This window comes from Dromaius novaehollandiae, chromosome Z (genome assembly GCF_036370855.1).
Source record: "Dromaius novaehollandiae isolate bDroNov1 chromosome Z, bDroNov1.hap1, whole genome shotgun sequence".
In the NCBI taxonomy this organism is placed as follows: Eukaryota; Metazoa; Chordata; class Aves; order Casuariiformes; family Dromaiidae; genus Dromaius; species Dromaius novaehollandiae.
The window spans coordinates 25,485,742-25,497,260 of record NC_088132.1 but is presented as its reverse complement, the minus strand read 5'-3'; the positions used below and the strand labels follow the sequence as shown (position 1 = coordinate 25,497,260).

Sequence of the window (11,519 nt, the reverse complement as noted above, 5' to 3'; positions counted from 1 at the left end):
ACCATTAGTCAAAACAACTCTGAAGGATAAAATCCACTTCATTTACATTCACATTCAGCTACCCATTCAAAGTCTCCAGAAATATTATCAATGTGTCTTTAAGTGCATTTGATTTTGCAACTTCATGAAATCTGATCTTACTTTTTGTCACCTGTGACTACATTCTTTGACTTCCTCTGTTTCCTTTCATCTTTCTCAGTATTAAAGGTGGGATAGTCACAGGTATTTTCCAAACTTCATTGTCACTAAACTTTCCTATTCAATGTCACCTTCGCCTAGTGACTGACATCATGGCCAAAACATTCACATTTAATCAAAGGTTATTCTTAATGTGTAAATTGTGCCTTCTATGAACAATCGTATTGTAAAAGGCCGTGCTGAGCTATACTAACCTCTTCATTGCTGAAATGGAGAGTACTAGAAAGTTTTATGTTTTTGTTTCATCTGTGGGTATATTCTTCTATATCTTGTATGTGGAGTCCTTTCCTCTTCCATCTTGAGTGAGTAAATCCACTGTTTGGTTAACTTGGGTTGCAATGGTTACTGTGAGGTTAATGAAGTTAATGAACCTAATGAAGACAATGAAGAAACCATGTCTGAAAGCCTAGTATTATACAAATGGAATAATATGGTCCTTTCTCAAGTACAAATGAGATGGTTGCCTCCAGCCTGAAACTGAAGGCTGGCTGACACACAAAGTGATGTCCACATGATTCCTGCTGTCAGCATGCCCAGACAGATCTCTACGTACCTGAGTTTAGTCACCCCAAATTTGCTGACATATTCTCTTGCAAAATAGCAGAATCTCCTTGCCAGTAAGCCCCAGCAAGGTTACAGTAAGGATCTACAGGGGCCAGCCTGCACCTGTAACCCCACACCACCGCATTTAACCAGGGTGGGGACAGTTCTGCATCCCATTCTTCAGTAATTCTCCCAAAATCAGAAGTTGCCCACTTCTTCCTTGGCTATCTTTTCCTTCAGTCACTGCCTCTTGGTGCTTATTTGCCATATGATTTTTCTTTCCTAATCCAGAGTAAGGCAAGCAGTTAGTTCCTGTAAATGTGCGATTTCCATACAAATAAATTTGATTCTGTCCAAAGGGCACACACAGAGAAGAGATACGGAAAGTCTTCTGGAGCCTCCAAGGGGAAGTGAATTAAACAAAACAAGCTCTTTAGATTACAAAGCGTACTCGAGAGAGTTTATTGCATGTAGTGTACAATGACTTTTATTCTTGGGTTAAGAACAAGATCTCATTGAAATCTCAAGTTATTACACCTGCACAAAGATTGCAATACCTATGTAAATCTGATTCCATGCTTCACTAGTAATTTAACACTCACACAGTCACACCTTAAATTTTCACATGTCTCTGTAGACTGTTAGGGTTATAGAGAGAGCTAGAGAAAAAGGGAAGCAAAGTGGGAGAACAGAAAGAACACAGACACACAGTCAGAGAGACTTGCCTGCAGGACAAGGACACAAACACAGGGACTGCAATGATTTTTTTTCACTGAACTGCTTTCATTATGGCTGCTCTGATGGGTTAGTATTTAAAATATTTGAAATCAGAATCACTCCCTAAAAGCAATGAAATCATTCACTTTTTAAAAATTTCTGATTTGTTTGCATTTCTAATAAAATTTTACTGCCTTATTTAGATGGAGCGTGTTGCATGCTGCTTGTATCTTATTCTGCTATGCTTTGCTTTTCTGAGAAAAAATATATTTCTTTAAAGTTATTTTTGCTATGCTTAGAGAAAATTCACTCTGGTCAGGTCCCAGCAAGTACTTGGTCTTTATTTCTTCAGAAAATGAGGGAGAAGAGAAAATACTTTAGCAAGAATTCTTGCTCAAAGTCTGCAGCCTGGGAAGACATAAACCTTCTGTGCTGATATGATCAACATGGAAAGTTTGCAGACAACAAAAAATAATGGAAAAAAGAAAAACAAGTGTTAGTGGAAATTGCTCTTTTTATCTTGCTTGGCTTTTCTGTTTTCACTCACTTTTCATTTTCTCAACAATCTTTTGTAACACAGGAGCAGACTATAACTACCATGAAGAAACATTATGGTGATAAAATGAGGAGTCTGAAGGCCCAGTTAGAAGCTTACCAAGAGCTAATGAACAAGAGGAGCACACATTGGCAAGATACTATTAAGGTACCCAAGAAGTACTGTTTTTACATGGGAAAAAGAATCACACGTACTTCCAGAGGTTGCAGAAGCAGCCAGTATAAGTCATCTTTTCTTCTTTGGGAAAGATAGTCCAATGAAGACAAAGAATTTGTGAAATTACTACAGAACCCTGTAGATAGTTTTCTGGGGATGGTTTTCCTCCTTCAGGAGATGAATAATACCTTAAACAGCATGTTTTAGGAACATTTTCCCAGCTTAGACATCTTCACTGCTACAAGGAGAAATCAGTGAGGGGTTCTGCCTTGCTGTCCATTCTTGCAGACTTGAGAATATCTGGGTTTTTTAATGCAAAAAATATGTAAAGATATTCACTGAATATTTAGGATGGCTAACGCTTGCTGTAGGTGAACAAGGTTTATCCCATTCCTCCTCCTTTTCTATGGAGAAAAAGGTTTCTGCATATTCAAGCCTTTCAAGTCTTTGGAGTAAAAACACCATCTATATATTTAAGACGGTCAATTGTTTTCTCTGCCAGATCCTCAGGACTTATCAGCCTGGTCCACTCAATATGACTTCTCAAAATGTATGGCACAGAAAAAAAATATAGTGGCCTTTTTGCAAAATGAAGCCCTGGCCTCAAAATTCTGATCCTTTCGCCATGTTCTACCACTTTCAGAGTCTGAGGGAAAGAAACAGACAACTGAGCCAAGAAAAGGAAGACCTTCTTCACCAAATAAATCAACAAACAGAGAAATGGGAAGAAGAAAAGGTACATAAAGCTAGTTTGGTTTTCTTTTTGAAGTAAGGCAGCATTCTTATTTCCATTTCTGATGGGTACAGTTCCTAAGAGCCTGGGCAACCTGGGAATTGCACTATTTGCCTTTAAATACATATTTCTGAATCAGCTAGGACTGAGCTGCCTGTGCTGCTTAGGCACCTGTCTTCTAATTTCAGAGCACCCAAATAGTTTTTGAAGATTGAGGCCTTTAAACACCAGTGAAAATACCACACATTTTTTTTGTCATACTAGATTTTTTTCTGCTAAAAATCATGAGTGTAATTTTTCCTTCTCATTTCACATTTCCTTTCTTTTAAATAGTTTTAAAATTGCACTAAAGCACATTGTTTAGTCTTGATTCAATGGCTTATTTTAGAAATAAACAAAAATTTCACCTGATCTGAACTACTACAACACCGCAATGCAGCTGATTAACCTAACCAGTAAAAATGTCTGGCATGGTAGTCACTAGGAAAAAAGGATATGCCTAAAATTCCTCAGGGCTTGCAAAATTTTTTTCTAACAATGCAACTTTACAGACTCACAGAATCACAGAAGGGTTGAGGTTAGATGGGACCTCTGGAGATCATCTCGTCCAACCCTCCTGCTCAAGCAGGATTACCTACAGCACATTGCCCAGGATTGTGTCCAAATGGCTTTTGAGTATCTCCAAGGATGGAGACTCAACCATCTCTCTGGGCAACCTGTTCCAGTGCTCTGTCACCCTCACAGTAAAGAAGTTTGTCCTCATGTTCAAACGTTAGTTTACTAGAGATCTGAGTTGACTGCAGGAGTGGCAAAAGAAAGCAGCAAGAGTGAAAAATGAGTAGCCACAGTAGTGGGTCAAAAACACAATTATTTCCATCCTCCACTTCATTTTGGCTAGGTTGTGCTGCAGCTGCATTTTCAGCCGATTTAGTAATTCTTAAACTTTGTTCTCTGTTGAGCCATTATCAGATGTTCCTCTTTATGACAGAAATGAAGGAACTGTTGGGGAGAACTGAGGGGGAGAAAAAAGGGGGGAAAAAGAGTTAGGTCCAAAGAAAAAAATATTTTTATATATTGCAAGATCATAACAATTCTGTTACACTCTCTTATTTATGATTCTAACAATTTTGTTACACTTAAAAAGAGAGGGGAGGGTCTATTTGCTCTGAATAGATCCAGATCACTGGCATGCATCCTGGAGGCAGTTAATTCCCTTGCAGAGATCCAGGGTCCTGACTCTTTTTTCACTACGTTAATATAACTGCACAGAGTTTAACAGAGTAAGCCTTCATTTTTACTTCAGCGAGCAGAACAACAAGGTTATGTTTTATTCAGCAGTTATGTAGTGCTCAATGTTATGCAACATTCAGTAAGGATTATGTTTATAAAGAATAAAATAGATTGCTAGGATTAATATCAATAATCCTTTACCAGTATGCCTGGCATGCGCTCAGTGTTTTACCCAAAGACATATTCAAATTATTCATATTCGAAATTATATCAATGACCTGTTTTATCTTTAACATGAAATCAGTGATATGTACGCTGTGAAGTTCTATGCAGTGGTAGATTTGGCTCTATATGTACACTGAAAAAGCATGACCTTCCAAATCTTCCCATGTGTAGTCCTGTATAAATTTACCTGTTGAAATTTACCTCTAGAAATAACTTAGCCTCTAGTGAAACTCATTTTTGTGGGTACACTGCAAAAGTTTTGGTTAATTTGACCTGCTGGTTGATGGTTTGGGGTAGGAATTGCTCTCCCCTTAAATCCTGAGGTGCATTTTATTTCACAAATGCAGCCTGTCTTCTGAGGTAGGAAACAGCTGAAGTTCACCTCAATTTCTTGTGACTGCGACAAAAGAAAGAAATTTGCTGTTTATTATAGATAGAATCTAAGAGCATGGCCTGGTCTGTGTCTATTTTTTTCTGAGCATTGTTTTATTTCCCATGTAACTCTCTCTGCAAATCTTCAGCGTTATTTTATATCAACCAATTGTCATTGCACTATTCCAAGGCATTTATTCAGTGACATCTTAGCTAACAACCGAAAAAAAGACTCAGAGACAGATTCTCTTCTGCATTTATGAAACTGCATGCAGATTTCCATAGCCTTTCAGAGGCAAGGGCTCAGGAAACAGTATTTGTTTAATGATGTAGCACCACCTTTCGATTAACTTCTGTATAGCAACAGTATTTAAAGTTAAGATTTTCTTTTCTCATGCATTTTCAACAATGTCCACAACAACGCCCAATTCCTGATTGGCAAGCAGTCAAATATCCCAGTTTTTGCAAATCCTTTGACCTAATTGTTATAGAACAAGGAAATGTAGCAAAAAATAAAAGATCATTTCAACAAAGAGTGAGAAATGATGAGGATACTTTGTTCTGAGGCTTGTAGAAAGAAGGAGTTTCTTTTATTAGACATTTTATTTCTTCTATAGGAAGTAATACAGGCAGGATTTGGAGCACATGAGCATTCCTTCGGGGCTGACTTAGGACTCTGTGTCTAAACACTTTTGTTCCCCAACTATTTCAGGACTGTCTCCATGTAATTTTTTAATCTCTTCTTTCATTCTAATGATGTGGACAAATGCTATAGAAAATATAAGCACAGGATGTCTTGGAAGAGGATCTAGTAAAAACAGTAAAGTCTGAGTGGTCTCTATTTTACTCCTTTCTTTTCTAGTAGCAGCCTATTATGGCACGACAGCCTGTTTGTTGCAACTTTTAGGCATAACTTACACAGTATTAACTTGTTAATTATTGCATGTATTCTCCTCTAGGTAGTACAATGAAAACCAATGACACTGATTTCCTGCTGTGTTCTCTTCTTGTCTTGCAGACTTGGATTCTAGGAAATTTGTCTAAAGACCTAGATCATCTTTACACCCAGCACACACTGAGTGAGTTTGGTATTCCAGGCACTTTTTTCGTATTTTCAGACACATTTTAGACTTTCTTGGTCTGCCTATCTTCTTTTCTGTTTTCTTTTCTTATGCTCTGGTGCATACCAGCTGAAGCCAATATAAACTTTTGCATTGCAATACTGTGTTTTCAGATCAGATAATAGAAGAATATTGGAGCTGGAGATAATGTCTGTCATGACTCCAGACTCCTTAGAGTAGCTGGCATATTACAGTCAGCATCAGTTTTGAGTTGATTTATTTTAGCGCCTTCAGCTTTCCCTTCAGAAGTTTAAAAACAGACAAAAAATGGTCCCTTTAAAATTCTTTGCGTTTCAATAAATAAATACAATTCTTGATTATTATAAATCATAAATGTATAAATTTGATTATAAATTCTTGATTTCTAAATGGAGAAATTTTTGGTTAACTGGAGTTCTAGCAAGTACATATTAGAAATGCTTAAGCTGTTCTTACCTGTTTCTTTCTATTGTTTTCAATTTAGCTTTGCAGGAACTTCAAAACATCAGTCTAGATGTGGACAAAGTACATGACCTTGTGAATTTACAGATAAAAATTCTTCAGAAAAAATCTGAAAAGACGGAAACAGAAAAGGCAGATGTGTCAGTGGTTTTAGAATTAAAGGTAGAACAGGTGAGTACAAAAGTGGAAATGTAACTGGTTGTTTTTAGAAATATCCCAGATGTTTCAAAGGCAATCACACTGACTCACACTAGCAAAAGATAAAATAAACCTAAGCTATGATTGTTTCTCTATTTCCGGGGTTCTATAATAAATATATATATATATATTATTTATAATCTGTTATTATATCCATTATTATAATGCAGGCAAACAATAATTTTTATTGGAGTTATTCCATTTGGAAGATAATTCTGTAAATGCTACTTTTTTTTCCCTTACTTTGTCTATAACTTAGAGATAGTAGATTCTGGCACAGCCATCTAGAAATTTATGGTCTTCATTTTTAGATTATTTAGTAGGCTGTACTATTTACATCTTTCCAATGAAATAATAAAAGCCTGATTTCTCAGTTTCATTTCAGATATAGGAAATTATGTGTGAAAATAATAAAGACTATAGAGATAGCAATAAAACCTCAGGTATTGTAGAATGTTGTTTAAGAGCTATAGTTATAAGCTTTCATTTATGAAATTAAAAGAAATTCCGTTGTGTTTTTAGTTTTATTTAGCATGGTTTTAGTTTAGTGTGGTTTTGTAGTTTGTAATTTGGTATGGTTTAGTATGTTTTTTTACACCCTGCATTTTGCACAGTGGTTTCTGAATTCTGATTCTCCCACTGATACTGCAACATTGTCCCCATTGTAATATTAGATAGTAAAAAGTTTACTTCAAGAATCTTTAAAAAATCTCCTTCTCTGAATTATAAGCCTACATGCCAAATGTTGGAACCTTTTTCAGCATTCCTTTTGCTTTTCTCCTTTTTGCTCTAGCTTGCTCATTAAAATCTTGGAAATTTCATATGAAAGAAATGAAAGTCTAGCATACATATAAAATATATCCTTGTTATCTCCTAGGTAGCTGATGAAGAGGTGAAGCCTGAATGCTTGCTGGATAAAGGACATCTTTGGCAAGCGCAGGCCATGCTGCAAAAGATACAAGAATCTTTGGATAAACGAGAGAAAGAAGTCACTGAGCTTCTACAAAGTGAGAGAAGATATAACAAAGCAATGAAACCTCAAATCACAGTGCTAATATTCTTGAAAACTCTTGTCCAGAGAGTAAGTAGTCAATCATTGCAAAGAGGGAAAATGATTTGCCAGGTTTTCTAAAAGTCTATTTTTTACTTGCTATTATCATTATTATTATCTTAAAAAGTAGGAACACTTGTGGTGGATGTGTTTGTTTACATTCATTTAAAGGCTATAGTTGAAATTTTCAGAATACCTCATGGAACTGAAGAGCAATAAATCTCCACTGAAATTCAGCCTACACAAGACTGTTTAGACCAATCATCACATTCCTTAATTGGCATTATTTTAAAAGACAAATTAGTGAATCATGAGAGTGGCATTGTGAAAAAAATACATGTTTTGCTGTCTTTACAGTTGATTTCTGAACCATATGAATTACAAACAGATGTACCAGCTTTGCAGGAAATATGATCTAATTTTTGATCCCTGGTAGGTTCACAGCATATACTGTGATGTCCCTGAGGCACAGCAGTACATCAGTCAGCATATCAGGAAGAACGAGGATGAAAGCATTGATCGGAAAGAAGCCTTTAATAATGCTCAGGCTGACATTCTCTCCTATGAAGTATTTTATGGAAATGAACCTATGGATGACAAAAGGTATATTGGATAGTTAATAAAGCAAAGATAGAAATAATGCAGGGAAGTAATGGGTTGTTTTCACACAGAGAAAATACATTTTAATAAATGCTATTACAATTTCCATGCATAGTTATGAGTAAAAATCAAAGTAGAGTCTACCTTTATTGAAAGAAAAAATAAATCAGGGAACTTAGAAGAACCACCTACAAAAGAGCAGAAAACCATCTCAGCTTAACTGGCTTATGCAAGTTTTATCCAATATATTATAAAATATGCTGAAATAAGCTTATTTGGCAAGCCTGTGTTACAGTATCACCATCTCTTCCTACATTTTTACAGGATGCTTGTTCCTCATACTGTGGACTGATTGCATCTTTCATGTGGTTTAAGTAACTTATTCCTAACAGACTCTTCATTTTTTGAACAATGACAGGACACAGCTCTTGACGAAACTTTTCAGAAATCTTGGGAGAGCAAAGTCTGAATTAGAATATGCTGAAACAGAGAAGATTGTGTTTGATTGTATCCAAACAGGGGAAATCCCCAACTGGATTAAAAGGGATTGTCTTTATGTAGCCTTGACAGGTGAGAAACCTCTCTTGTCAATTCAGAGATGCTTAATTATCCTGAACCAGCTGACTTTTGAATATAAGGAAACACAGGGAAGCAGTAAAAAGGCATTTAGATTCATGCTTATCTTTTGACTGAGAAAATGTGCAGCCATGCCACAAAGTACCCCATGAAACAGCTACAGTTATGTGCATTTTAATGAATTGCTATATGAACTTTAAGACTGAGTCATGGTTTGTTAAGGCATGGCTTCCGCATTTACTGCCCACTGTGCTTTCTTATTTGGTAGCTTTGTCATTTTCAAAAACAGAAGGTGTGTTTTGTACCTCGTTTCTGGACACCTCAGCGGGTGTCCAGATAGACAGACCCAGAATACCCCCAGGTTTGGCAGAGAGCGCACCAGATCTGACAGTAAATAGGTCTGCAGGATTTGGAGAGAGGCCACCTCAAACTGTATACAAAAGTCATTTGACATATACATTGCATCAGTTTAACAATTAACTAATTTAATCATTCTGCACTTCTGAGAGGACTAGCATGAAATCCTTTTCAAATATTTGGCTTGCTTTTTTCTGATTCTGCAACAGAACCATGTGGCTTTGGCAGAACCATTCTGCACAGACCATGTGGCTTTGGCAGTGCAGGGAAAGGAAGGTTGTGAACTCCTGTTTGAAGTAATGACCATTTTTGGTCTAGGAAGGTTACTGTGTTATAACACAGTACTTACCTTATATAACTATGCACTTACTGGAACCCTCCAGCAGACCCAGGAAAAGATACATGCTCTGAGAAGACAAGCCACCTTCCAGACGAAGTCATGAAGAAGATTAAATCACAAATCAAGGTAATATACTAAAATGACATCTGACATGGTTTTAAGGAAGCTATTGAAAAATGCCTTTCTTTTCCTAACTGTTCTTAAGGGATTTGAGATTTGCTCTGGGTTTTATCCTATGATGTGTCTAAATGTGTGCCTTTTTCCAAAAAGCAGATCTGAATAAGAATTACATACAGAGAACTATAGTTATATAATATACCATCCAGCAAGAGTATTTACATTAAGAATAATAGAACCTTCCTAACTAGCAAATTATAGATTTTTGTCTTTTTCTGTATGTAAAGGTTCTAATGTTCTATTTATACCTCTTTATAAGCATTTTCTTCATTTACATACAAATCTTTTTACACATGATGGCCTTTGATACCTTTTACAAGTAGAAGTAAAGTGTTCATGTATCTAAAGATTTGGGATGCATAGATTTCCTACTCAAGTAGTAGGCCAGAAACCAAATATTGTCTCATCTCTTTGCATCAAAGAATAAAACAGACAAAAAATAGCTAGGTGATTTGAGTTTTCCCTGCTGACAGTGACCGGAAAAAGTACTTCAGCAACACAATGAGAACCACAGTGCAATGAGGCCCCTAACATATTGCTACTGTTGGATCTCAAAGCAAATAGCCCCCAAATTACCTGAAATCGTTATGTCCCCTACACAGACATTAACACAACAATTGTCATGCTGAGTTAATGCACAGAAACTCTGCACTCCTGAGTAATGAACATGAACTGTAAAATAATTACATTGGCAATTATTAATAATGTAACTGCTATTTTTAGGTTGCTCATGAAAAAAAGGAAGAGTAAGAGAGATACCAGCCTTGGAGCAAGGTCCCCATTTTAGAGATGGACACTTGGTAGATAGCCTGGAACAGAGAAATGCTTTCCACTGTACTTCTGGAGTGGAAACTGCATAAGAAGAATTACAAGCCTGGTGCTTACTACAGCAGCTATTTACTGCTACTACTTAACTGCCAGCAAAGCTTACACGGACATTTAAATGTTTTGAAAATTATACCCACTTTAAGAAACATTTTGAAGACATCTTCAAAAATGACAGCACTGTGATAACCTGGGACAGTTCCTGACTAACAAAGGAGTCCACAGGATTTTGAGCCAAACAGGTATCGATCTGGTTGCAATTGGACGGGATATGTTTTAGACAGCTAAACTGTAGCTGTCTAAAACTGAGTATGTGGGCTGCCTCAACAAGCAATATGGAGAGAGAGGTGGCTCCAGAAGGAAATTTCTACATTAAATATCTGTCTAAGGTAGACAGCAGGAACAACTCTATCCTGTGGTGAGACAGTGTTGGAGGAAGCCATAATAAATGTTTAAACAGTTAATGCTAAGCAAGGTCTGTCCCACAGAAACTGGTTATAAAAATAGATCTTTTGTTTGTTTGTTTAAATAAAAGTTGCACTCTTTGCTTCAAATCTTTTGGACAAAACAGAAGATATCTGTACTTAAAAAGAAGGATTATGTTCATTTTTAAATGCTTGGATAAGAAGTGTCTGACTGGCTAATAACACTCGACCTGGTAGACAGCCACCACATATCAAATGCATACAGGTCAATCCCAAATGAGTGACCTTTTTTTTGTCTTTGCCTTTTAAAAGTAAATATATGGAGAGAATATTGATTTTATGCTGTAAATGATACAATAAAGTCATAGGTTAGTATGGACTACACTGTATCTGGCAGATCATGTTATTGTAATGCTGCATAATTTGTACATGGGCTGGTATAAAAGCAGCTCATGCATACACTGGCAGTCAGTTTTTGCCAGTCAGCCAGTTGCTTCTCTGTATTGATCACTCTAATAATCAGACTCTGAGGCACTGATGCTGTGGAGATGGGCATGGGCACACATTAGCTGGATTGCTAGCTCCCCAAAAGTGCACAACACAGAAGTATGCAGGATTCAGCTGAAGGAAAATGAAAAGATGGAATGTACAAAAAGGTCAAAGAGACTTTCCTCGTCT

General features: G+C 36.6%; 1 protein-coding gene across 3 annotated transcripts; it reads left to right on the top strand.

The window, feature by feature from the left end:
- Nucleotides 1-1,426: 1,426 nt before the first annotated feature.
- Nucleotides 1,427-11,220, top strand: LOC112981831 (uncharacterized). 3 transcript variants are annotated; one of them, XM_026097757.2, is made up of 10 exons: nucleotides 1,427-1,545; nucleotides 2,039-2,161; nucleotides 2,814-2,906; nucleotides 5,749-5,809; nucleotides 6,315-6,463; nucleotides 7,368-7,571; nucleotides 7,978-8,144; nucleotides 8,560-8,711; nucleotides 9,461-9,540; nucleotides 10,315-11,220. In XM_026097757.2, exons 2-10 carry the CDS (start codon nucleotides 2,057-2,059, stop codon nucleotides 10,339-10,341), a joined length of 1,038 nt encoding a protein of 345 aa, XP_025953542.2. In that variant the 5' UTR covers nucleotides 1,427-1,545; nucleotides 2,039-2,056; the 3' UTR covers nucleotides 10,342-11,220. The 3 variants fall into 3 exon arrangements, with proteins under 3 accessions (XP_025953542.2, XP_025953541.2, XP_025953544.2); XM_026097756.2 differs by having other exon boundaries at nucleotides 9,458-9,540; XM_026097759.2 differs by lacking the exon at nucleotides 2,814-2,906 and having other exon boundaries at nucleotides 9,458-9,540.
- The last annotated feature ends 299 nt before the right edge of the window (nucleotides 11,221-11,519 follow it).

Bases quoted from the DNA above. Each gene is read 5' to 3' on its own strand.
- LOC112981831 (XM_026097756.2), top strand. From the start codon at position 2,057: ATGAAGAAACATTATGGTGATAAAATGAGGAGTCTGAAGGCCCAGTTA. The intron at 2,162-2,813 runs GTACCCAAGAAG...TACCACTTTCAG, and splicing joins ATTGGCAAGATACTATTAAG to AGTCTGAGGGAAAGAAACAG. The intron at 8,712-9,457 runs GTGAGAAACCTC...GGAACCCTCCAG, and splicing joins TCTTTATGTAGCCTTGACAG to CAGACCCAGGAAAAGATACA.